Source organism: Cataglyphis hispanica, chromosome 10 (genome assembly GCF_021464435.1).
Source record: "Cataglyphis hispanica isolate Lineage 1 chromosome 10, ULB_Chis1_1.0, whole genome shotgun sequence".
In the NCBI taxonomy this organism is placed as follows: Eukaryota; Metazoa; Arthropoda; class Insecta; order Hymenoptera; family Formicidae; genus Cataglyphis; species Cataglyphis hispanica.
Window position 1 is genome coordinate 6788075 of NC_065963.1, and position 26170 is coordinate 6814244.

General features: G+C 31.4%; 7 protein-coding genes across 25 annotated transcripts; 4 read left to right on the forward strand and 3 right to left on the reverse strand.

The window, feature by feature from the left end:
* Positions 1 to 57: 57 nt before the first annotated feature.
* Positions 58 to 4234, forward strand: LOC126852317 (ribosome biogenesis protein BMS1 homolog). The gene is made up of 2 exons (XM_050596995.1): positions 58 to 1064; positions 1196 to 4234. Exons 1-2 carry the CDS (start codon positions 223 to 225, stop codon positions 4074 to 4076), a joined length of 3723 nt encoding a protein of 1240 aa, XP_050452952.1. The 5' UTR covers positions 58 to 222; the 3' UTR covers positions 4077 to 4234.
* A 262-nt stretch (positions 4235 to 4496) lies between these two features.
* On the forward strand, positions 4497 to 8053 carry LOC126852333 (nucleolar protein 10). The gene is made up of 11 exons (XM_050597034.1): positions 4497 to 4640; positions 4726 to 4771; positions 4993 to 5207; positions 5392 to 5528; positions 5741 to 5950; positions 6063 to 6291; positions 6425 to 6844; positions 6969 to 7248; positions 7363 to 7606; positions 7693 to 7789; positions 7872 to 8053. The coding sequence occupies exons 1-11, from the start codon at positions 4575 to 4577 to the stop codon at positions 7956 to 7958; spliced, it is 2031 nt and encodes a 676-aa protein (XP_050452991.1). The 5' UTR covers positions 4497 to 4574; the 3' UTR covers positions 7959 to 8053.
* Positions 8054 to 8095: 42 nt separating this feature from the next.
* On the forward strand, positions 8096 to 11323 carry LOC126852350 (uncharacterized). Of its 5 annotated transcripts, none has more exons than XM_050597080.1 (8): positions 8096 to 8310; positions 8876 to 8995; positions 9129 to 9370; positions 9563 to 9919; positions 10026 to 10206; positions 10289 to 10507; positions 10603 to 10768; positions 11184 to 11323. In XM_050597080.1, the coding sequence occupies exons 1-8, from the start codon at positions 8188 to 8190 to the stop codon at positions 11303 to 11305; spliced, it is 1530 nt and encodes a 509-aa protein (XP_050453037.1). In that variant the 5' UTR covers positions 8096 to 8187; the 3' UTR covers positions 11306 to 11323. The 5 variants fall into 5 exon arrangements, with proteins under 5 accessions (XP_050453037.1, XP_050453038.1, XP_050453039.1 ...); XM_050597081.1 differs by having other exon boundaries at positions 8096 to 8277; XM_050597085.1 differs by having other exon boundaries at positions 8259 to 8277; positions 9073 to 9370.
* Positions 11206 to 16747, reverse strand: LOC126852369 (DCN1-like protein 5). Of its 11 annotated transcripts, none has more exons than XM_050597131.1 (7): positions 15235 to 15662; positions 14635 to 14668; positions 14170 to 14305; positions 13510 to 13876; positions 13186 to 13393; positions 13000 to 13093; positions 11206 to 12814 (listed from the first exon to the last, which is right to left on the reverse strand). In XM_050597131.1, the coding sequence occupies exons 2-6, from the start codon at positions 14648 to 14650 to the stop codon at positions 13008 to 13010; spliced, it is 813 nt and encodes a 270-aa protein (XP_050453088.1). In that variant the 5' UTR covers positions 14651 to 14668; positions 15235 to 15662; the 3' UTR covers positions 11206 to 12814; positions 13000 to 13007. The 11 variants fall into 11 exon arrangements, with proteins under 11 accessions (XP_050453088.1, XP_050453085.1, XP_050453090.1 ...); XM_050597128.1 differs by having other exon boundaries at positions 11206 to 12852; XM_050597133.1 differs by having other exon boundaries at positions 11206 to 13093; positions 14170 to 14302; positions 15509 to 15672.
* On the forward strand, positions 15587 to 23297 carry LOC126852351 (uncharacterized). 3 transcript variants are annotated; one of them, XM_050597088.1, is made up of 6 exons: positions 15587 to 15702; positions 21133 to 21314; positions 21386 to 21490; positions 21579 to 21743; positions 21995 to 22867; positions 22955 to 23297. In XM_050597088.1, exons 2-6 carry the CDS (start codon positions 21138 to 21140, stop codon positions 23135 to 23137), a joined length of 1503 nt encoding a protein of 500 aa, XP_050453045.1. In that variant the 5' UTR covers positions 15587 to 15702; positions 21133 to 21137; the 3' UTR covers positions 23138 to 23297. The 3 variants fall into 3 exon arrangements, with proteins under 3 accessions (XP_050453045.1, XP_050453043.1, XP_050453044.1); XM_050597086.1 differs by lacking the exon at positions 15587 to 15702 and adding an exon at positions 20691 to 20776 and having other exon boundaries at positions 21095 to 21314; XM_050597087.1 differs by lacking the exon at positions 15587 to 15702 and adding an exon at positions 20696 to 20776 and having other exon boundaries at positions 22955 to 23296.
* On the reverse strand, positions 16477 to 20374 carry LOC126852324 (zinc finger protein 484-like). Of its 2 annotated transcripts, none has more exons than XM_050597016.1 (6): positions 19754 to 20374; positions 19425 to 19594; positions 18933 to 19121; positions 17039 to 18805; positions 16760 to 16952; positions 16477 to 16697 (listed from the first exon to the last, which is right to left on the reverse strand). In XM_050597016.1, the coding sequence occupies exons 1-6, from the start codon at positions 20007 to 20009 to the stop codon at positions 16678 to 16680; spliced, it is 2595 nt and encodes an 864-aa protein (XP_050452973.1). In that variant the 5' UTR covers positions 20010 to 20374; the 3' UTR covers positions 16477 to 16677. The 2 variants fall into 2 exon arrangements, with proteins under 2 accessions (XP_050452973.1, XP_050452972.1); XM_050597015.1 differs by having other exon boundaries at positions 16477 to 16952; positions 19754 to 20038; positions 20224 to 20368.
* Positions 23298 to 23302: 5 nt separating the features above from the next.
* Positions 23303 to 26070, reverse strand: LOC126852365 (uncharacterized). 2 transcript variants are annotated; one of them, XM_050597117.1, is made up of 6 exons: positions 25668 to 26070; positions 25385 to 25557; positions 24668 to 24858; positions 24373 to 24555; positions 23676 to 24170; positions 23303 to 23461 (listed from the first exon to the last, which is right to left on the reverse strand). In XM_050597117.1, the coding sequence occupies exons 2-6, from the start codon at positions 25496 to 25498 to the stop codon at positions 23365 to 23367; spliced, it is 1080 nt and encodes a 359-aa protein (XP_050453074.1). In that variant the 5' UTR covers positions 25499 to 25557; positions 25668 to 26070; the 3' UTR covers positions 23303 to 23364. The 2 variants fall into 2 exon arrangements, with proteins under 2 accessions (XP_050453074.1, XP_050453073.1); XM_050597116.1 differs by having other exon boundaries at positions 25385 to 25556; positions 25647 to 26070.
* Between the last annotated feature and the right edge of the window lie 100 nt (positions 26071 to 26170).

Consider the following 26170-nt stretch of genomic DNA (forward strand, 5'->3'; position numbering starts at 1 on the left):
ATAGAATTTTTAGTCCACTGATCTATAATATCTATATAATCATAGTTTTAAGCTTCCTAGGCGGGACAGTCTACGAACTTTGAAAATCGTTTTACACGTGTTTGAAATAACCTAACCTACAATTGTATTGGATAATTAAATGTTAAGATGTACATGTGCTAAATAATATATATAATAATAAATATTTTTAGAAGCAGCGTCTTATAAAAAAGAAAAGAAACAATGGACGATGACACAGTAAAACATAAGAGTCATAGAGATCGCAATGCGGGCCGCAAGGCAGAAAAGAAAAAGGCTAAGAAGGAGCAGGACTCGACATCGGATAAACCGAAGAATCCAAAAGCATTCACATTCAATTCTGCGATTAAAGCGGCAAGGAAATTTAGGCGCAAACAAGATCTCGAGACAAAGAAGCAGCACATACCTTTAATAGATAGAACACCTTTAGAGCCGCCACCAATCTTGGTGGCCGTGGTAGGTCCACCGAAAGTGGGAAAATCTCTGGTTATTCAATGCTTAATTAAGAGTTATGTCAGACAGCCTTTGACCAATATTCTTGGTCCAGTCACTGTTGTGTCTGGCAAGAAACGAAGAATCACATTCATGGAATGCAACAATGATGTGAACAGCATGATTGATATTGCCAAGGTAGCAGACTTGGTGTTACTGCTGGTGGATGCCTCCTTTGGATTTGAAATGGAGATATTTGAGTTTCTAAATATATGTCAGGTTCATGGCATGCCTAGAATAATGGGTGTTCTTACTCACCTAGATTTGATAAAGAATGCGAAACAAATGAGAAAAACTAAAAAGACACTGAAGCATCGTTTCTGGACAGAAGTATATGCTGGTTCCAAATTGTTCTATCTCTCTGGATTGCTGCACGATGAATATCTTCGTACGGAAATCAAGAATTTAGCGCGTTTTATTTCGGTAATAAAATTTAGACCATTGACTTGGCGCACCACTCATCCCTATATGCTTGCTGACAGAATAGAAGACTTGACATCACCAGAATTAATTAGAAAAAATCCAAAGGTTGATAGAACCGTTAGTTTGTATGGGTATGTATAAAAGATATTTTGAATTTTTTATTTTAAATTGTGCTTGTATCCGAAATATTTTATGTAACTAATATTTTTGTATATTAAAATCTTAATCATATATTTTAAAAAATAACTATATTTGTTTTTAGATATGTCAGAGGAATTCCTTTGAACAAGGAGACATCCATTCATATACCAGGTTGTGGAGATATGAGAATCAAGGACGTGAATTTTCTACCAGATCCCTGTCCACTTCCAGAACAGATAAAGAAGCGAGCTTTAGTAGAAAAGGAACGGCTAATTTATGCCCCATTTTCCGGCGTTGGCGGTATAGTTTACGACAAGGACGCAGTGTATGTAGAGTTGGGTGGAAGCCATTCTTACAAAGATGAAGATACAGGATTAGCGGGCGCTTTGATAGATACACAGGAGACACTTGATCAGAAATTGCAACACAGTGAACTGCAATTGTTCAGTGACGCTGCGCCGATAAAATCAGAAGATGTGAATGAAAGCATGACTCCTTACACGGGCGAATTAGTGATGGATAATGGAAGAATTCGGCGGAGAGTAATTTTTAATGATGAAGCAGACGTGGAATCTGAGAATGTCCAAGACGAAGATGACGATAATGATCAGGCGAAACATGAAAATGAAGACGATGAAGACGATGATGTCGATGATGACAATGATGACGATGAAATAAATGAAAATGATGAAAATGACGAAGAAGATGAATCCAGTGATGAGGAAATTTCGGGAAAACCAAATGGAAAATCCGTTAAGAGAAAAAATAATGAAGAAGGCAATGTAAGACAGAAGAAAAAGAAGAAAACTTCGATCAATGCAACTATTGAAAATGACAATCTCGATGAATCTGAATTAACAGACGTTAAGAAGAATGTTTTTGAAAAAACTACAGATGTATATCATTCCCTAAGTAAGGAATCAGATAAATTGATAAAGAATAAGATTTCAGAAGCATTGAATTTTCTAGAGTCAACTAAGGAAAACTCGAAACAGAACAATGATGACGAAAGTTTTGACGAGCTCAGCGATGAAGATTCGCGCGCGGGATTAGAGATGAACGATCGGGCTAGCGATTTCGAGGAAAATATATCCGAAAAAGACGATGAAGAAAGAGAAGAAAAAGATGACATTGAGATGGACGAGAGCGAAGAGGAAGTCGCGGATGAGTTAAAATGGAAGAAAAATTTAGCTGAGAAAGCGAAAGAAGCGTTCGTTAATCGTCAACAGAGCAACGTAAATTTGATGAAGATGGTTTACGGTGTTTTTGACAAGAGCGCAAATGTGACGGAAGAGAAGAAAGAAGAGGAAGATAATGAGAAGTCTGACGATTTAGGCGGGATATTCCGAGTAGTTCAAGAGCAGCAAAAACAGAAGATACAGGAGCGAGAGTTGCAAAATCAAGAAGAGTCTGTTTTTTTTTCGACAGAGAGCCCACGCGATTGGCTGGAAGAGGAGAACAAGGCACTAATAATTAATTATTTTGTGTCGGGTAAGTGGAAGGATTTGGAAGATGCTGAAGAGCTTTTGAAATTGGACAACGAGGACCTATACGGTGACTTCGAGGATCTGGAGACCGGAGAGAAGCACAAAGCGGAAGACGCCACTCCTAAGGAGCTATCAGCGGAAGAGGGGGAAGAAAAGAAAAAACTGTTGGAAAAGAAGAGGAAGCTGAAGGAGCAGTTTGATGCGGAGTACGATGATACGGAAAAGAAAACATATTACGACGAGCTAAAAGCCGAAGTGGAGAGACAAGCGGGCATCAACAAGTCCGAATTCGAAGGGTTGGACGACGATATCAGAGTCCAGCTAGAAGGTTACCGTCCCGGCATGTATGTACGTTTGGAGCTCGAAGCGGTACCGTGTGAGTTGATCACGAATCTGGATCCAACGTATCCAATCATCATCGGCGGTTTGTTGCACGGCGAGGAGAACATCGGTTACGTGCAGGCACGGATCAAGAAGCACCGATGGTATTCGAAGATTCTGAAGAGTCGCGATCCGCTCATATTTTCTGTGGGCTGGCGTAGATTCCAATCGTTGCCAATCTACTCAAAACTGGAGGACAATCTGCGCCATAGAATGTTAAAGTACACGCCGGAACATGTGGCGTGCATTAGCCACTTTTGGGGCCCGATCACTCCGCAAAGTACTGGAATTTTGGCGATACAGGACGTCGCGAGTAGGGAACCAGGCTTCCGTATCGCGGCGACTGGTTCGATCGTGGAGCTGGACAAGAGCACACAGGTGGTGAAGAAACTTAAGCTTACTGGCGTACCCATGAAGATCTATCGCAAGACTGCGTTTATCAAAGATATGTTCAATAGCGCGCTCGAGGTCGCCAAGTTCGAGGGTGCTCGGATCAAGACGGTTTCGGGTATTCGCGGTCAGATCAAGAAGGCGGTTGCCAAACCGGAAGGCTGCTTCCGTGCTACTTTCGAAGATAAAATCATGCTAAGCGACATAGTATTTTGCAGGACATGGTATAAGGTGGACGTGCCACGCTTCTACAATTCGGTCACGTCGTTACTACTCCCACCCGCAGAGAAGAATCAATGGCGAGGAATGAAGACTACAGGTCAGTTGAAGCGAGAGAGAAACATTCACGCCGTGGCCAACAAGGACTCCATGTATACGCCGATTACACGGGACGTCAAAGTATTTAAACCGCTATCCATCCCACGCAAGTTGCAAAAGGAACTCCCGTACAGGGACAAACCTAAGCTCCAGTCCGTGCCGCACTTGCGCAAGGCCAAGTTCAAACAAGGCCGAGTGGCCGTAGTACGCGAGCCCGATGAAGAGAACGTCGCGCGTTTAATGAGGATGATCAGGACGAATTATGCGAAGAAGCAGAAGCAGACAAAAGAGGCCATGACGAAGAGAATAACGGCGTATCAGGCGCGAGTAGCGGAGGAGGAAGCCAAAAAGATGAAGAAGCAAAAGCAGATGAAGAAGGAGATATTTAGAGATCTCAGCAAACTGGAAAAGAAGAAGAGCCGGTGAAGATTTCTAAGGAAGGATATGAATAGACTGATATTTTCCAATACAGAACATCATCGTTTAGATTAGATTGTGTTATTATACACCCGATATTGTTAAATAATGTATATAATAACGTATTAATAATAAAAATGTGTTTAATAATTCTAATAAAATCTCCAATAAATTTAAATTCTTATTTTGTGCAATATAGTTTTTCAACCAAAAGAAAGAAAATGTCAATTTTAGAATAATATACTATATTCTATATATTCTATATATATTATATTCTATATATAATATAGAATAATAATATATATTCATTGAACGATGAGTTTTTCGAATATATCGATTAGTGATCGAATAGGGAATTTCTAGAGTTCCTAGGAAGTTTCTCGCATCAACTTTTGACAGGTGGTAATTTGTTTTCGTATTTCGTATCATTTTGCGTTCATCGAGTGAGTTGAGGTTAGTCCCCACGTGCTCTCACGTTTATAAAAGAGTTTGAGCATCCCAACTAAAATGCAGGTTTCCGCACCGAATAATATAAAAATTTACAACCTTAGCGCTGGAAAATCTCTTCCTGAGGTAAAATTATTATGATGTATATATACACATCTTTGCATAAAGTTGTAGGTTAGCATAGAATTTCATAGTATTTAATGTTTTACAGTGGTTGTCCGAGCGAAAGAGAAGAAGCTTATCAAAAAAGAATGTTGGTAAGAAGGAATTATTTAATCTACAAAAATTTATCAAGTTATGCATATTTAGAATATTTTATATAGTATACATTTTATATATACAAGTTTATAATATAATAAATTTAAATATATATTATATGTAGAAAGAATGTAACTATAAAAATTCTAGTAGTAAGTAATTTTATACTAAAAAAAATTGCTTTTTTTAAAAATATATTTGATATAATGATTATTAATAGATATACGACGACGTATCGATCTTATACAAGACTTTGACATGCCTGGTGTAAGCACATCTCTTAAAATATCAAAAGATGAGCAGCATATCCTAGTGACAGGCATTTACAAACCACGTGTAAAGTGTTTTGATGTTCATAATCTGGCATTGAAATTCGAGAGGTGTTTTGATTCTGAAGTGGTTGCTTTTGAAATATTATCAGATGATTATAGTAAAGTAAGTATGAAAGTTGTGAAGAAAAGTCTTATATAAAATAGTTTGTATAAATTAATATTTGACTCAGTTAATTATACTTTAATTCTTTAATACTGTTTAAAAAATTTGCAATTCTTAAACTAATGCTTATAGAATGATTAAATAATCTGAATAGTCTGCTTATTTTTATTATATCTTATTCCAGTTAATATTTCTACACTGTGATCGCCATGTGGAATTTCATGCTGCACATGGAAAATATTATAGACTCAGGGTACCAAATTTTGGAAGAGATCTAAAATATCATTATCCATCGTGTGATACTTTTATTGTAGGCGATAGGTAAATTTTCCAAAACTTCTGATTGCATATATATATATATATATATATATATATATATATATATATATATATATATATGCTATAATTATTATTTAAATAAATTTATATATGTTTATATATATTATTAATAAATATCATACATTTATGTATATATATTTAAAAATACATATACTTTGTGAAATACAATAAAAAATTATTATATCTTTTTGCAGTAATAAGATATATAGAATAAACCTTGAACGGGGTCAATTTCTGCAACCGTTTGAAACGGAAGCAACATCAATAAATAAATGTGAAATAAATCCATTGCATCATTTACTCATAGTTGGCACTCAGGAAGGAAAAGTTGAAGCTTGGGATCCAAGAGTCAGGAATAGAGTCGGCGTACTTGACTGTGCCTTACATTGTATTACTCAAAACAAGTAAGACATAAGACTAAAAGTTTTTTTTTCTTTAAATGCAATTCCCAAATTAATTAATACAATTACTATCATTCTATAATTATTAATACAATAAATTAATACAATTTATTAGATTAGAAACAGTTCCTGCTATTACGGCATTGAAATTTCAAGGAGGTTTGAACTTAGGAGTTGGCACATCAACCGGGCAAGTACTATTATTTGACATAAGATCTAGTAAACCATTTTTGGTTAAAGATCATATGTATGAATTACCAATTAAATGCATAGAGTTTCACCAAAAGATGGATCTTGTTTATTCTATGGACAGTTCTATAGTAAAAATATGGGAGAAAGATACTGTAAGTAAAGTTTCTTTAAATTTTCATGTTTTTGTTGAAATCTCAAAGCATTCCACAAAATCATGATTTATTAAAATTATATAATATAATAATTTTATTATATAATTATTATGTGTTTTATTTTTATTTTCAGGGAAAAAATTATACTTCCATAGAAGCTCAACATAGCTTTAATGATTTATGTGTTATTCCAAATACTGGAATGCTTTTGATGTCTAATGAAACTACAAAGATGCAAATATATTATATTCCTAGTCTTGGCCCTGCTCCTTACTGGTGCAGTTTCCTCGACAATCTCACAGAAGAATTGGAAGAATTGAATTATGACATTATTTATGATGATTATAAATTTATAACTGAGAAGGAATTGGATGAATTAGGTCTTTCACATCTGAAAGGCACTAATTTACTTAGGGCTTATATGCATGGTTATTTTGTAGATATACGATTATATAGAAAAGCAAGAGATGTAATGAAACCGTTTGAATTTGAAGAATATAAAAAGAGAAGAATCCGCGAGAAGATTAAAGAGGAAACTGTCAGTAGAGTACAGGTATCATTTAATTTATACTCCATCTTAGTCATTTTTTCTCATTTAATTTAATTTTAGTTTATATATTTAATATGTAATATATTGAGATTGCATTTTTTTATAACATATTTTTTGAAATAAATAGGTACAAAAATTACCAAGTGTAAATCAAGAATTGGCATTGAAGCTGATGGACACAAGCATTAAAAACAAGAAGAAACAAGCGTCTTCTAATCTATTGAAAGATGAACGATTTAAAGCTCTCTTTAGTAATCCTGAATTCCAAATTGATAAAAATTCTGAGGAGTTTGCTTTATTAAATCCTGTCATTTCTCAACTTGATAAAAATAAAGCTAAAAAATTAAAGCAGCAATTGGCACAAGAGGAAGAGGCACAAGATAAACCTGACGAGGATGAACCACAAGGTAAAAAAAAAAATTCAAAATTACATTCTTTATGAGAGAAAATTCTTATTTAATATATATATATATATATATATATAATTTTTTGTACTGAACCATTTTTCTCTTTTCATAAAGGCAATAGCTCGGATGAAAGCTTTATACATGATAGTCCTGATGATGATAGTTCAGATGATGATAAAGGGTGGGTTAAAGAAGTGCGGAAGAATTATCGATTAGTGAGAAAAAATGAAAGAGAGAAGGAGCAAGAGAGTGACGACGAGGATAATGATGTGACTGCAAAGAATGAAACAGAATTAGATGAAATTAAACATAATGTAAAGTTCCAAGAGGGTGGATTGGAGAAAAAGAAACAAAACAAGTAAATATGTTATGTTATTTCGGTTTATATATTATAAGTGTTTGAATTATTTTCATTCTTATTTAAAATTGTAATGTTCCCTATAGAGCGACATTTGGTGAGAGATTGGAAAGTGAAGAGATACATAACATTAAAGTATCTGGTTCGCGTGGCAGCAGAGAAATGACCTTTGTTGTTGGAAAGGTGCGTCCATTAATTTAATTTAATCAGAATAAAACAATATCGATGCATTCTTTATTTTATCATTTTCTTTTTATTTGTATAGAGGAAACGATCCGCGGAAACGAAACATCACCGGAAAGAATACAATGTATTACGACCTGCAAGAAGTATTTTCAAAAAAAAATATTAGTTTACAAATTAACCCTAATGTTAAATTATTCTATTAAAATTTTTTGCAAATGTAAATAATTTTTCTATATGTAAATATATAAAAATTTTTATCTATTTATTACTTGCTTTATTGCGCCATATTAATTTTTGCTTATCGTTAGCCGTGATGTGCACAGATATCTCCAAACAAAGGTGAAATGTCATCAGAAAATTGATATAATTTATATTCATGTGCTAGGGTGAGCCACATGTCAAACATTCTATTGATACAAATATTTTCTTTTCAAGTTTTCAAGAGCAATGTATTCTCCTTGATCAAGGAGTTTCAAATGGCGTTGGTGAGTTGTCAACTATATTATTTTGATTGGCGAGTAAGGATTTATCAATAAATAACATTACAGTAGATAATCTTGTTGTTACAATTAAGCTTCTCAAAACTCAAATTAATCAACTTTATTTATGTATTTTTTTTTAATTTCTTAATTTTATGATTAGAGCATACGATTAACTCTGATAATAAAATCAAGAAACTTATAAAAATAAAGTTGATTAGTTTGAGAGATTCTATTACCACTTTACAAAATAACTGAAAATACAATTTTTCATTTCTCGATATATCGATTTAATTTCAGCTTAATATTAAATTAGAGATTTTAATGTAAACAAGATAATTGAATTTATTTTGTATGTATTTATAAAATGTGGCTAAAGTATAATTTCAAAATATTCTGTAAAATTATAAACATTCATAGAGTTTATTCAACTTCTTCTTTTATGATATATATTTATATATTTAAAATTGAACTCTCTTAATATATAGTTATTTTTAAGATATTAAAATTATTGAAATAAAGTGTGTAAGTAAATTTCTTTTTTTATATTTTATTTATAATTTGTAAAAAAATTTTAATAATTATAAAACTATTCAAATCTAAGGTAAAATCTAATAATAAGCCCAAAAATGGTAAAGATCCACCTCAGCAGAATCATGAGGAAGGTACAGAGATCTCCGCCCCCTCGATATTAACAAGTATAACAACAACTTTTCAAAGCACTGTAAGTTGCTATTTTTGTTAAATTCAGTACCATAATTTTCGATAAATTTTATATCTTCCTTTCATTATCTGATTTAGATTCTATGATATGCAGCATAGAGACTTTTAATAAATGCTCTGTCCATTGCACGCAGCAGGTGGATGAAATCACTGAGGATTATGAAAATTTTATCAGTACATCTGCGATACTTCATTATTGTAAACACAAAATACTCAGACCATACCTGAGATTGTTGAGTGTAATGGGATTAAGACCAACCAGCAGTGATGACTCTGACCATTCCTTACAATGTTCTATTCTGGCAAATCTTCATACTTTTCAAGTCACTATATTTATATGTATTGGATACGTTTTACAATATATGGCTTGTTTTAGGTAATATCATTTATTATCCTATTTTTTCGCATATGCTTTTTCGTCTTTACACATAAGAATAATATATATAAAAAAATTATATTTATATACATGTGTATATGTAATTAAATCTCAGTATATTATAATCTTGTTTTAATAAATAATTTATACATTTATACATAAAATAAAACAGATATGTTTGGCGTTTTGCAGGAGAGATCGAGGTTTTTGTTACAAAATATTAGTGCAAGAGCAAAATATTGATGGGAAAGAGTCATCCTGCTATGGAAATATAATATTCAGCTACTTGATTCCAAGTATACTACATCTAGTCGCATATCTATACACAATATACTTGTTTCGCGTTAAAGAAAACGAACAGCTGCAAAATCTCATGGAGAGAGCGTTCCTGCTCTCCTCGAATCCGATAAATAGGGGTAATCAGAAACGTCTTGTACATATATTATGGTTGTTCATAGCTTTGAGCATAGTGTGGATGATCACGGCATTAATTACTGTGAATATTCAGATGGCAAAGGGAAATATAACATTTCAGTGGGTAGAGAATAGGTAACTATATTGCTAATACACATCAATATCTTATTAATATCACATAGAATGAAAAATGTTGTTGAAAAAGATTGAGTTATTTTTATATTCTATTTTCTGTACCAAGTCCATACCAAGTGAAGACAATGCTGAAAGTATTGCTGGTTGTTTGTACCTTATGGCACGACATGATTCAGGGAACTATTATAACGAGTTATTGTTTGCAAGGACAGTTGTTGATGTCGCACCTTTACTTTCTACGTGGAAAGTTGCTCCAGCATATCTTACTACCTATCGATTGGATGAGGGTTTGTGATTCATATTGTATCAATAATCTTTTATCTTGTATCTTAAGAAAACTCTTCCCTTTTCCGTTTATATGACTTACAGGATATCGACGAATTCAAGAAATTGTTGAAATATTTCAATGATGGATTAGGTCCAGCTGTATGTATCTATACTATAGTGAATCTGTCATGGGCTACTGTGGGTATCATATGGTTATTTCAATATTATATCAATAATGCGAATGACATGTATCCAATCACGTATGTTAATGTGATGAATATCGTATTATGGATTTTGATATCGATTGCTCCATTTATACAGGTAAGATACACTGCATCCATACATATTATCATACATATCACGTTATCATTCTTCTTGACTTGTGCACATTCATTGCATATGTTACTTTCTTTCAGGCTGCGCGCTTAACGAATGCTTGCTCCATGATTCGAGCCGTAGGACACGAAATACGTATCCGGCCGTTCGTATATCAAACCACTCCAGGAGAAGATCTTGATAGTATACTTCTATATACATCTTCTCTGAAGATGTGCGCCAAATTGTTCAGAATACCTATCAAAGGTAGATACTTATGTCTTTTACTAACTATTGGCAGTATTTCTATCCTTACTTTAGGACAATGCCAATTTTTCTTATAATTATATATATAGCACTTTAATCGAAATTGTGTGATAAAATGCATCGAGTATTTTCAAAATATATAGATAATCTCTATAACACAATTATCTATAGAATATATATTATTAATACTTTATTTAGATAAATTATTTAGACCTAAAAATTTTCTTATAAATATATAAAGAGAGCATTATATATATGTACAATATGTAAATAATTGTAAATTGTACATTACATATAAAAAATACGTTTTATGTAAATTTAGATCAAGAATTTTAATAAGATTCCTTGTATTTTTTATATATTTTTTTATATACTTCTCTATGATATTGCAACATAACTTTTTAATCGATAATAGAAATCAAGAAAGATAAACGAAATATTGGAAAAGGTATTTTATTCACTCCTCATTATATCGTCCAATACATTACATTCTCCAGTGATGGCAGTAATATTGCAACAGATTGGAACGAATTATAATTTACATTTTTAACTTACTTGCAACATGTAAATCTACAAATATTCAATGAATATTTTCTTTCCAAAAATTTAATATTTATTGTATTTAGGAGCTATAAGAGAAATGCAAAAGTTATATGCATTGTTAATATGATACTAATTGCAATTATTTATAATAGAGGTACATGTACAAGAAAAATATTCAGAAATATATAAATATTCCCAAAATGGCATTAAAAATTGAACAAAAATCCTTGATCAATATTGTCGATTGCTATATATCTCCTTACATTTCATTCAAATTGATTTACAAGTGACTTTATTGACATATATAAATTCAAGTCAATTTCATAAATTCATAAAATGAGAGTTGCGCCATTTTACCAAACACAAATATATATATTTTATATAGTTATTTTATACAATCACCGCACACATACTTGATTTCGAAATATTCGCAAAAATTCTTGACGATGTGTGTGTGATTCGAAATATTAAGTCTTGAAGATTCGAGATGGTCGCAGAAATTGAATGAGATAATAGTCGATTTAGATACATACATTATTAATGATACTGGATAAAACAATGTTATTTTTATATCTAGAAGCGTATTAACAAGGAAACTTTTGTACGTGAATAATTATGAAATAAGTCTATCTTTTGTTCATAAATTTTGTTGCCTCCCCCTCCCCATTAATAAAGCATAAATTGTGATATCGGTAGAGATCGAGAAATAGTTGCATTGAATAAATATTATTGTGTTTTAATAAGAATTCGTTATTCTAATGTACATCCATAATTTTAGCATTTACAGGAATTATATTTAATTTTGACTAAATAGCGCATGATATTGACATTTTGTGGTACCATTTTTAGGAATACTAAACGTTGTAGTAGCACCTGTGTCATAATGTATATCTTATTTCTTTCACCAATGATTTCTACTTAATGATATTCGTATTTCCTAAATGTTTCTGATTGATAATATTATACATACCTAAATTTTGTAAAAAATGTCAGTATTACATAAGATTTGCAACACAGGTACACAAAAAGTTAACAGAATTTGTTAAAAAATTGTGAATATTTATAAATATACAGATATTATTAATTTAATTTATGGAATGTGAAAGTCATGTAACATGAAAGCCATGTAAAAGCATGGCAATTTATTTAAATGATATATATATATAATTTTATTGAAAAAATAACATGAAAAAAACCTTTATAATCTGCATTGACATAAAATGTGCAGTCTACAATCACTGGAAGTCAAATGGCAATCATTGTCTTAAATATTACACAATTTCAAAAAGTTGTATTATCCCAACTTACTATCCTTGAAAATTTATGATATCTCAAATTATTTTTACAAATTGCACAAGTAAATCTCTCTCTCTTATCAAAATAGTTTTATTTTTAATCACAAGTTTTTCTGCGACAAATCCTGAAGGATTAATTTGTAAATGGTGATAAATAACTGAGAGCGATATCAAACGAAGATTTTCAGCCGAGTCCGTATAGGAGATACTGAAAATCATATTAAGCTACTTACAATACGTTATTATCTGTTAAAAAAAGAAAGAAAAGAAAATTAGTATAAATGACGATAATTTAAGTGTTGCGAGATTATGATTTATGAACAGAAATTTTGTTATTAACAGAATATCATGATAAAGAAACAAATTGTTCTTATTTCAATGGACTATTCTTACAAGATCTTTCAGCTGCCTCTTGCTTCTATCGATGACGATGCCTCGCCTCGTTGAATTTTTAACCACTCAACAAATTCGTCGAGCATTACTGGCCCTAAAAGAATCATACATTATACAACAGAAAATGTATGCAAGATAATCTCTTTTGCTTTTAGTGAAATTAGCATTTTTCTTGTATACACTTACACGCTCCGTCTAAATCATAATTAGATAAATCATGATTGATTGTACGTGAAAATTCTAATATGTTGCACCATTGATCCTTATTGATCACTTTGTACTTGGATTGATCTAGGAACTGAGCAAACTGTGTGAATAGTGGCCAATGTTTCCCCAAAAGCAGCTGTAGCATTACTTTTGCGGTATCCATGTCCATACTTCGTTGATCTTTGTCCTATAAAATTAAAGTGAAATAAATCAGAAACACTGCACGGTGATATCCAAATGTACATTATATTTGTACACATCTATAATGTATATCTGTGTGCATTCTGATAACATCGCACATACTCGGGCAAAATCGTAAGCATATCTATAAATCCCTTTAAACGTGTGTGGATCGTTTAATTGATTCCTTAGGTACTCGAGCTTTTGTTGTACTTTACTAATAGAATCACACTGAAGTTCCGAGAAACCCTTCAGCCATTCGCTCAGAGTGAAAAAGCCCATTTGGCGAGCGTTCATTCTGTATGCAAGAACAAGCATTACTACGTTTTCGGGTTCCACACCGATATCCTCGCAAAATTTCTCCATTCCTTCCGGTCCAAGAGTATCCGGATCGTCTGGCGAGGTATATTCTCTAAACCAAGTGATGCAACGCTTCTGAGAGAACGCTGACACATTAGATATATCGTCAGTTTTTGTATATCTTCTGGCACTGTATAAAAATATTGTAAATGTATTTATAAAAAAAAATATGTTACCTCGCATATAATTTACATACATAAAAATGATAAAAAAGTATTACAATAAAGAGAATACTGTGAATATAATTGATATATATTAATATTATTCTTAATATTAATAATTTCTCTTGATATTTTTATACTATTACTATATAAAATGTCATCAATACATGCATTATATTATATAGAAGTAACTCTATATATTCAATGATTAATAATTAAGTATTAATACTTTTATATAAAAGATACAAAGTCTCAAATCTACCTAGAGGTATGTCTTAATCGTTTCGAAGGATGCCTAGGTAAACTGTCTTCATGTGCACCAGCTACTGACATATCAATAGGAGTATGATTTGTGCTAGGAGGTCCTCTACGCTTGCTACGTGGCATCCCTCTGTCTGCTGGAATACAAAAGTTTGCAATTTTTCGCTTAAATGTGCGATATTCTTCATTAAAATAATTCTTAAATTATAAGCTCCTCATTCAACTTTACTTCCAATATTACATATATATATATATACATACATACATACATACATACATACATACATATATATATATATATATATATATATATGTACATAAATACATACATACATACATAACATACATATATATCTTAATACAATATAATTATTTTGTAGGTATTATATATATATTTAGATATAAATATTACATATGTTTTTATATTAAAGAGTAGATTTGTTTATACATAAAATCTTACACGTACATGAAAGTCCATACATTGTGTTTGAATAATTAATCTAAAAAATTCGCCAAAAATGAGTCATTTACGAGTTTTATGGGAAGATCATCGGTTTTAGATTTCATTAAATCTGTCAATAATTGCCACAAAAATTACAGAATCGGAATCGGATATTACCAAAATATGTCGTTATACAAGATAATAAAAAGTCAAACTATGAGACAAGTGTATAAATTGTAGAAAAATAGACTTATAGAAGATGGAAAAAACGACAACAAATATTTTAAGAGAGAAAAAACAAAGCGATGTTTTTAATATAATCATTATGTAAACACAGAAACACAATTATATACCAATACGTGCATATAATTAGTATAAATATAAAATACATTAGCTTTTCAAAAATCAATGCATCAATTTAATTTGCGATGATAAAAAAAAAAAAAAAAACTTCCTTTCGAAGAACGATATCGCGGAAATGCGAGAAGCGTGGAATAATGGAAACGCAAGACGCAAAATTAATTCGCAGGGACTCGAGTTATTGATACGGGCTCGAGACACGAGACCAGGATAACGTGAGTATCCCGCAGAAGAGATGATTGAGCTTTTAACGCTCTTACGTACGTAATTATTAGGCGAATTAATTAAACACTATATTGAAATAATCGGGTGCAGTCGCGAGAGCAACGTATGTAACTGGACTTTTCTCGTCGGCGTTAAACTGACATCTCTCCGTGCCTGAGAAAGAGACAGAAAAGAGAGAGAGAGAGAGAAAGAGACGGAGATTGGAAAAGAAGAGAGAGAGAGGAGAGAGAGAGATAGCGCGACCGAGCGAGTTATCGCAGTTAAGTGAGGTTAGGGTCGCCAATTAAATTTGTGTATCACACAATTGTCGGACCGTTGAGTCGGCCAATCCCCGAGGCTACCTGGGGGACGAGAGTTAATAGTTATCTGTTTCGAAGAATGCGCGCGTGTTATTTATCTCGCGAACGTCGAAGGGACGATACGCGTTCGCGTGTGAAGATTGCGGTGAGAATTTCGCGACACGCGGACGACCCTCACACGTTCCACGAGCGTGACCAGCGAGTGCGTGTGAGTCATATCGTAACATTAGATGCGTTTTTATTCGCGACGATGATGATAATAATAATCACGAGGGATGCGTGGACTCTCTTTACCTTCCTCTCCGTCGGAGATCACAATTACTAGAGAACACTCGGAAATCTTCCTCTAGATGTGTATCGTTGTTTTGTGTCACTCCGTTAACGAGAAATCAACTTCATCGAGATCATAAATTTACGTCCATGGGCCGTTGCGATGCGTGCGAACGGTATCGATCATAGTGCCATCAACGACGGATACGCCCGTGATCGATCGCTTTTCAAGTTGAATTTAGTTTCAAATATCGCCTGAAATACCGCACGGCTAGAAGAATGACACCTCTCTCTCAATGAGCCCCGGTCGCGGTTTTATTTCATTCTATGTCGTTTTCGTAAACGACATGCCTTTCCCCCACCTTCCCTCGCACAGCAGGGGTGCCAAATTACGCAAATGTTCTTTTCGCTATCGGATTCGATTGCTCAAGAAAAGCATATATCGATTCGCGCGATATCGCTCGATCGCGTTTATAGTTTTTTTTTTTTTTTTTCCCCACAAAATTATGCCGTTTTAAATTATTTTATTCATTCGTGAAACTAAGAATCCTTGATTTCGCGACTTGATTAAAATAATTTATTAAAATTTATTAAAATAATTTAATATATATATATATGTGTATATATATATATATATATATATATATATATATATATTATATATAATACATCTTTATAATATAAATATTAACTCGATGTAAATAAATATAGGTATTTTTTCACATAGTTTTAATTAAAAAAATATTAACATGAGATTATAACAATGGTAAAATAGAAATTGTAATACATATTACATTATTGCTAATTAAATGAGACATTTATCTCGAATAATCACTTGCCTTTATCTCATAATGTTGCCAGTGCGATAGAATCATCCTCATCGATCTGATAATCCGTGAAATCCATACAGACCTCATGCTTCTGTTGGTGTATCTTTAACGAACTCATTTGCGTGAATCTCTTTGGACAATATACGCAAGCGTATGGTTTAATACCTGTATGTATGCGTTTATGACGAATAAAATGGCTCTGATGATGAAAGCTTTTGCTGCAGATGTTACACACGTACGGACGTTCATTTGTATGTGTCCTACTATGAATTTTTAGATCAAATCTCTTGAAAAAAGTCTTGCCACAGGTCAGGCAAACATGATCACGTTGCTTCAAATGATCCCTCTTTACATGCTCCTATGTAAAACAAATTATTAATTACCTTTACGATATACACATAGAATACAAAGGGCAATGAATTGCATATATATTGAATGACTTACATTTACTTGTGACAAAGTGCTGTAAACTTTCGGGCAAATTTCGCAAACGAATTTTTGTGGTCCATCCAAACTATGATTGTTCACAATATGCTTGTTCAGAGTAGATTTCCATGCAAATGATAGCCCACAGTCCTTACAATGAAATTTTTGTTGATCTGTAAAATGTATGCCAATATGCTGCTTGTAATTGTAGGCTGTCGAGAATGTTTTATTGCATACAGAGCAATGAAACTTTTTCAAGGTGATTTTCAGCTTTTTTGATTCTTCTGATGTCCCACCACAATTTTCGTTACTTATACTTTCATTGGTAATTATGTCTCTATACAAATGCTCTATACCACTGTCCACACACCTGTCATTATTCTCCATAGCTTGATTGCAATTAATATTTTCTTCTAATGGCATATTATTTTCGACATATGTGAAAAAGTCTGATTTACTCTTGGAACAATCAATTATTTTATTACTATCTTGCAAAACATTTGAACAGTCTTTATTGAGATTATTAGTTTGTATAAAATTTTGATTTTCTTGCTCAATAATTTGAGAATCCTGCAACAATTCCAATAGCTGTTCACCTTCATTTTGGATTAAACGTATCATTGAAGGTTCTTTGTACGTTGAAAATTCTACACCAATATCGGCAACTTCTAATTCTAAAAATTTCTCAAATTTTTCGTAATTTAATCTTTCAAACGCTTCAAAGCCCGTTTCGACATATTTGTCAAAATCCGTATGCGACTCCAATAATTCTAAATTCTCAAAATTGTAGGCCTGCTGTGAATTTTGTTGGAAATGTTCGCCATGACATAACACAGAGAAATTCTTTTCTCCTCCATGAGATTCAAGTTGCGTGTAATTAAATTCGTTATTTATAATAAGAGCTTCCAAACTTTGTTGATGTTCTATGTGATCATTCTTTTTATTACTTTCTCGCAAATTTAAAGTTGTTTTTTCATTATCTTCGAAAGCATTTGCAGTTTCCTCTGTTGTATTCTCAAAATTCTTTCCACATGAAACGTTTTGCATTTTTTCCACTAAATTATTTATTACATATTCATAAAATTGCTCACCAGTCTCAGTCTGTACTAAACGCAATATTGGTTCTTCATTATTTAACACTGCATTATTCAAGTTATTGAGAATCTCTTCATTTCGCTGCAATAAATTGTTTTGATCATCATTAGCAACAGAAGTGTATAATGTATCATTAGCAGCAATACTTTCAGAATTTTGGGATTTTTCTGTATGATTAACATTTACATTAATAAAATCTGTATTATGACAATACCGCGATTCATTTAATTTCAACATTCCCGAATCAGAAAATTCCAAATACAACTGATTATCATCATTTAATAATTTATTGCTTTTTCTATTTTCACTTATAATTTCTTTACATATATGCTTGGATAGAAATTTTTTGTTTGTTAAAACTTCATTGAAATTACAGATTTGCAAATTTGTTTCCACATTTGATGAATTCTTTACATCATTTGTGGTAATCTCTTTATAAGTTTCTTGGATTGCATATGTATCTGAGCAATTTAATCTCAAAATATTTTCATCATTATGAATGTTCGATTCAGTATTTGGTTCTCTATCTTGAGATAGAAAGGTACAATTGTTTTTAGAAAATTGATAAGCTATGTCTTTGGATTGTATTTGTTCGTTACATGCTCTATCTCGAGGAGAATTTGAAACAACAGTTTTATTCATGGGTAAGTTAATGGATTTAAGTCTTTCTTCAATCTCAGCAAAATGGTCCTGCAATAATTATAATTTGTACTCTTATTTTCTGTTAAATTACTTTCTTCAAACTTTTCATACATTTTATATCAGATGTATTTATCCATATTTTACAATAATTAAATCTAAAATATCAAATACTTACCTGTTTAGATACAGCATGAACAACAGTTCTCAAGGATAAACATGCTTTATTTCCAATATCAGTATTATGTTTTTCGACAATTATTTCATTTTTTTGTATATCTGAAACTCTAGCAGTATTCTGGCTGAAACATTTTTGTTCTATACAAAATGTCTCATGATTTTTATTTTGTATGTCATCATTTATTGTCTGAAAAATTCACAAAATAAGAAAATATATAAGTCTCAAATGTATTCAAGTGTTATATATTTAATCAGCATTGAAAAGTTATAAATTTAATCACTTTTCTACAACTATAACATTTTGATAATATAATGTTTTTAGAATAATTTTTTTATTTTGAAAATTTTTAACAGAAAACACAATCAAAACTTTGACAAGATTTTGCCACAGCATTGATATTTAGCAATCAATTATTGCTTTGTAGCAATATTTAAAATTTTCTATTGTGAATGATAATGTAAATAAAATCAATAAAAAATAAATTGTTACCTCATTCTTATTCAATGTACAATCCTTGACTTTTGATTTATTGTTGATAAGACTAGGATTACAATACTGCTGTATAAAGTCCTTTGGTGTATGTATTTGTTTGTGTTTTGCTAGTGAAGAAATTTGCGTGAAACGCTTATCACAAATTTGACATACATATGGCTTAATTCCTGCATGTGACATAAAAAAAAAAATACTACTAAGTTCTTAGAGTTATTATATTTTCATATTTGTATATCTTGAGCAAATTAATTTTATTTTTTATTTTATATATTCCAATGTAAAAAAAATCTATATTTTTGTTATATATTAGACATTCGATACTTTACCTGTATGTATTCTACAATGCCTTATAAGATTTGATATATGATTGAACTTTCTTCCACAGACCTCGCAAATATGAAAATTCGTACCAAGATGAATGTTCAAGTGCATACGCAAATCTGCTTTACGAAAGAAACCTTTTCCACAGATTTGGCATACGTGAGATCTTTCTCCCAGATGTTTACTCCGATAATGATAATCCAATTGCGAGGGACGATCAAAGCTCGAGTCACATTTAAAACACTTGAAAATTTTCAGCATTTTGTGACAGATGCTCTTTTGCAGTTTTACTGTCAATTGTGTAAATAAAATTTATTTTCTTGTCCGTGATAAATTTTTTTAGAAGAATATAAATGTATGTAATGAGGCGATTGTGTAAAAGTGATAGACTAGTAATCTTGGTTTCGATCCCGATCCTTGCTTTATGCGCCTCTATATGTGTGTACAAAGGTTGGAAATAAAAAATATCTCGAACCTTCAGAAGGATCAAAGAACGTAGATAGATTAGAGAAGGAAGAAGATCTTCTAAACTCTTATCTTCTAAAATCCTTTGTCACAAAATTTTCACAAATACTTATATTCTTAACCTTCAAAAAACAGGAGAGCCGAAATCTGTCTGAGATATTCATCATCATTCATCATTTATCTCATTATCTCGTAGTCCAGAAAACAACGCCCCTCAATGGCGATGTAAGCAAACTCGAGACTTTGCCTGGAACAAAGTTGTGTTCCGAAATACTATCCAGAGTAGCATTGAATTGACCAATCAAATAAAAGAAATTCTTACTCTTTTTGTTCTGATTGGTCAATTAAATGCTATTTTACTGTATAGGTACGATTTTTTACTAGGCGTATGATTGTCCATTTCATTATACGTTGGCAATGCTTGATTCTTGCATCTCCATCGCTGTTGGCATCATTCAAACGTTCATTATCTTTTGAAAGTAAACAGATTTAAAATCCGTTGGTTACAAATTTACATACGTCCGATTTTGTCTTATTTTCTTTGAGTTGTGCAATTTGTATAAGTACGTATCGCTGTATGGCTTATTTTAATTGAATAATAAATAATATTAGATGAAAATTGTTAAGAACACAGAATTAGTTTAGAATAAGTTTAATTAATCAAGAACCAAAACATTCGAACTCGTGCTCTGTCATTATATTCACGTGTTTATTATATTTCGGTATAATTTAGTTAAATATTTATTTGAAACTATATTTTGTTTAGAATTTTGCACACTTATCAATTTTTCTGTGCGTTTTAATTTTATTATTGTACGCGATCTGTGTTTATTATATTAACAGTCTTTGTTCTTGTTTATATGGTTTTCTTTTTTTTCAAGAGAGAAATAGAAGTTATAATATATTGTCACCTATTTAGATATAATGGGTAATTACATGACAAAGTTATTTCACCCAAATGAAAGCCAAAAAGAAAACGAGCTACAAGCTGTTAAGCAGCAAGTAGCTACAGATAGCAGTTTGTGTACACCATTGTCTCAGAAAAAGATGCTGTGTGATCCACGTTCAGTTTCAGCAGGAATCTTAAGAACCCCTATTGAGGTATATAATATTATATATTTAATTTTATGCTATAAAAACATATATAATATATGTATATGTTTATACAACAGGCAGTTATGCAAGATAGTGATATATGCACACCAACATTACCTAATAAAAAGGTGCTGTGCGATCCACGTTCAATTTCAGTAGAAATCTCAAGAACTCCAATTGAGGTAAATTTCTAACGATAATAAAATAAAGGAAAATCTGATACATATACTAGTTTTTTAAAAAAAGTCTAATATATATGTACTTAAATAGGTGAAGTGCACTCCTGTTACGACAACCAAAAGAACACTTAGTGCAATTCCAGAGTACTTACAGAAAAAAAAATATCTTGAAACCGACATGGATGTAGTGATGCCACCTTTAACACCAAAAAAATGTGTTATACCAAAAATAGATAGTGATCAGGGATCAGAATCAGTATGTGCTATTTACATAATACATTATATCTTTTTTTCTTATATTTGGTGAAACTGCATAATTAGATTTCTCAAATTTTAGTCAATATTTGTATATATGTACCAATAATACTATTAATTTGCAATTTAATTTTTTACTATTCAAAGTAAATATTTTATGCATATTGTGTATATAAATTGTTATTTTTATAAACAAATCCAATTACTTTTCAGGATGAAAAACTGTTTATCCATAATGTATATCTGTTTCAGGATGGAGCACAAGATTATTTAACACCAAATATTAATGTTATAGAAGGTCCAAAATCTATTACACCAATTGATAAGGAACGTTACACAATTTTAGGATTAGATCCCAGATCTCCCGCTGCAGACTTCGATAGAACGCCTATTTTAATGCCGAAGTCTCTTGTGTTAATAAAGGCGCGAGCGAAAGAAACTTTGAGTCGCAGAGGCAGTTATGAATCGGATATTTACAATCCAACAAACTCATATCGAGAAATCAATACATTTAATATTCCAAAAATACAAGTGTTGTCTGATACAGCTTCGGAAATTCCGGAAACATTAGATATGGAAACACAGAATGAATCGCATATACTCTGCACATCCCAACAATCTGATGTAAGTGTTATTGAAAGCGAGGAGGAAATTACAGTTATTAAGAATCCGAACTGCAAAAGTGAGAAGGAAAAATCATTGATATTGGGTGAACAGACAGTTGCAACTGGCAGGGAAGAAAACAAAGACAATGCAGACAAAAAGGATAATTGCAAAGATATTGAAGATGATATGAAAACAATGCATATAAAGGATGATAATAAAATTGAAGTATGGCATGATTCAGTATCATTGGAGGAAAATATTACAGGTAAGAAAGAGAAGGAAAACATTGTAGAAAAGTTATTGCAAAAAAAAGCTACTAGAGAAGATGTAATTATAATGTTTGATGAATGTGCTGTGATTAGTACTTTACCAAAACCAATAAAGACAGAAGAGGATTGTCAAAAAAAGGGAGATATTGTAGAAAAAAAGAAAAGCATGAAAATAGATGCTACAGTTTTATCAAATGAAAAAAAAATTTTCAATCCTGAGAATAAAATGCATGGAACGGAAATACTTAAGGTAATTTATAATATTAAATCATATAGATGGATGTGCATAAAGTTATATTATGTTTGTAAATATTAATAAGTAGTTTTCTTTCTTTAGAATCGAATACCTTTTGGCAATCGATCTAATAACGATCAAGTACAAAAAATAAACTCGCCAAAACACTTATCAAGAAATAAAACTGTATCTACACAGCAAGAAAATACACCACCATATAAAATGTACAATGCAAAGACTAAAAATGGACATCATTGGGATCCAAATGCTACAGTTCTTATTTAAGTAAAAGAGAGAGATAAAATAACATTTAAGTCAGTTTTAATTTATTTTAAAATAAAAAAATAGAATAGAAAGAAAATAGTAAAATTAAACTTATTTTAAATGTTATCACAATTGCAAGTAATGAGTTATGTCATATATATTCATTTTGAAATAAATAAATACCTGTAAAATATAAAAATCTCTATATTCCAAATTTATATTTATAAATAATTCAGTTTGTAAGATATTTAAGTATCGTGTTTCTGCATCGCTGAACGAATTTGAGATTTTGCCGCTTGAATCGAATATTGAAGATCTTTGCTGGATTGTATTAAATGTGTTACACTGAAAATACATTTGAAGACCAGATTAAAATAGTATAAGATTTAAGATGATACACATACAGAATAAAAAATTTATAATGTACAAAATATATAGAATATCTCAAGAGAATATTGTCACATTGTTTTATAGAAAATTTCAGTTGAAGCGAATTTGTACTTATATCATATTTTAAAGTTTGAGATATCCTATATGCAAATATATTGGGGATATATACTTTGGATCTTTTATAACAATCTTCTTCTTTGCAGTATCAGATTTTTCCAATAACTTCACAGTAATTCCGCTCTCTACTTTTTTTACGTTACAAAATACATTTGTTTTCTCAATGGAACTTGATTTCGCAATATTTCTGGTATCTATCAATCGCGGGCGAAAAATTTTAACTTTCGCATCACCATCGATATGTTGGCCTTTATAATTCTTCCTCTTTTGCATATTTAATTTTGAATTTCTGTTTGGCTGCTGAATCCCTGTTTGTATCACTGCTTCAGTTGGTTGATATGGTGCTGATAATGATTTTGATCCAGATGCGATGCTATTATTATAATTCCAGTTTATCGGTAAACGAGGTTCAAGCACAGGTCGTGGATCTATGTTCTGAGGTATTCCATTACAAATAGATGACAATGTTTCTCCAGGGTAACAATGTTTGAGTCGTTCTTCAGTGAGGGGCAAAGCAGGATTTTTCTTTTTTCTATGATATTGTTCTCTACAATTATATATTTAATATTAATTTGCGACTCTGCTGTAATACTCATACATAATATCTAAAATAATGTACTTATTTATCATTTATTTAAAAATTAATAATTTATCATTAAATATTAAAAAATTCATACAGTATTTACTGTACATATATATTACATATTATTTTTACTTTATGTACATGTAATATTATTGATAAAACATACTTTGGAACAAATTTTGCTGGGCTTATTAAGTCCTGCTGATTTCTTTTTATCCGTATCACTACATCTTTACGGCGTTGTATAAGTTTTGATTTTGTTTCTGCTAGAGTTTCTAATTCAGGAACATAAAAAACATGTAGAATTCCTCCAAAAAAGTTTTTATTATCAATCAATCTTTTTGCTACCCTGTATAGAGAATAATTCAAAAATTTAATATGTTATATATAATATATAAAAATATATTAAAAGTACTAGTGGTTTGTTAAACATTGTTTTTTTTTGACAGAGAAATATATACCTTGCGCTCTGAATACGCGCATAATGCACATGATATGTTTCTGTAAATTCCTCTGTGGGGTATTCAGTCACTAACTGGATTGCTTTCACATCTCCATAAGGATAAACAAGCTTTCCCACTTCTTCACCTAATTGCACTTTTGGTACTCCACATATTAGCAAATGCTGTGATTCATCGTTAATTGTGTAAACCTGTTACACAGAGCTACTACGTCAAGGAAATATTGCGGACAACATATATAATCATTTTTTAATATAATATTCTTGAAATTCTCATTTACAATTTAAAGTTTAAATATTCAATTTAAGTATTCAAAATTATTATAATTTATTCATAAATCAATTTTCAACAACATAACATGCTTGAAGTTAATATATAAATTGCTGAAAAAATATAATTATTATGTTTCCTAATTGATACTACAATATAAACAATAAATATATGTGTTGTACAAAAAAACATACACACAACATATATGTATATGTATATATTGCATTAATAACAATTCTTAGTGCGTTTCCATAAAACTAAAGTTGAGAAATTTGTTTTCTTGAAACCAAAGTAATTATAATCACAATTGCACACACATACACAATTATCAATATAGGTAAATTTAACTTTCTTAATCTAATATAATACAATAAGAAAGATTAATTCTAATGAGGCAAATAGAATAGAAATTTGATTTTAGAGTAGGATACAAGTTCCCAATGCTACCTTGACTGCTGTCAATCTTTTTCCTTGTCTGTAAGGCGGTCGGGTTTGACACAATCTTTGCTGCACATGATGTGGCATGTGCATTATCACAGTTCCTTTTCCTTCCTCTGTCATAACGTAAAGCAATATATATCCTTCCAACACTTTTTTTCTCGGTTAGCAATGAAGATAGTCTAAAAAAAAACATTAAATATAAACACATTAAATTACTGAATATGACAATACAATTAACAAGAATATTACTTTTGTAAAAATTTATTTATCTTTGAGGTTAAAAATTTACACTTGAGAATGAGAATTCAAGCCGCGCAAACTTTCGTCGAAGTACGCAAAAATGTTTCAAAACTCGGTGTTATTTTATTCTTCAGAGCGCGAATACGATTGTATGAGTTGCAAAAATATAACGTCGCGTTGACTTATAACTGTCACGGAATTGATAAAGCCGACCGTGGACACCCCGGCGATAATTGATTCAGGTTAGGTTATAGTTTCTTTTCTCCACATCAACGCGACATACTCCTAATTACACGATTATTACTATATAAATTATCGAAATAGCAGCTGAGCATCATCGAGAAAGGATCATCGTGTCACGCGCGCTCTAGTGATCATGTAGTACATTAAATTTACAAATATCCAAACAAGTGCATCCAACAGACAGAATAATTCGTTTCATCGTAGGATTTTTCAATTCAAACCGGAAGTGAAGGCATTCCTGATGCACGCTCTCGACACGACGCATGACCATCAAACTTTTTCGCGTGGCTAGTTTCCAATCTTGGTCAC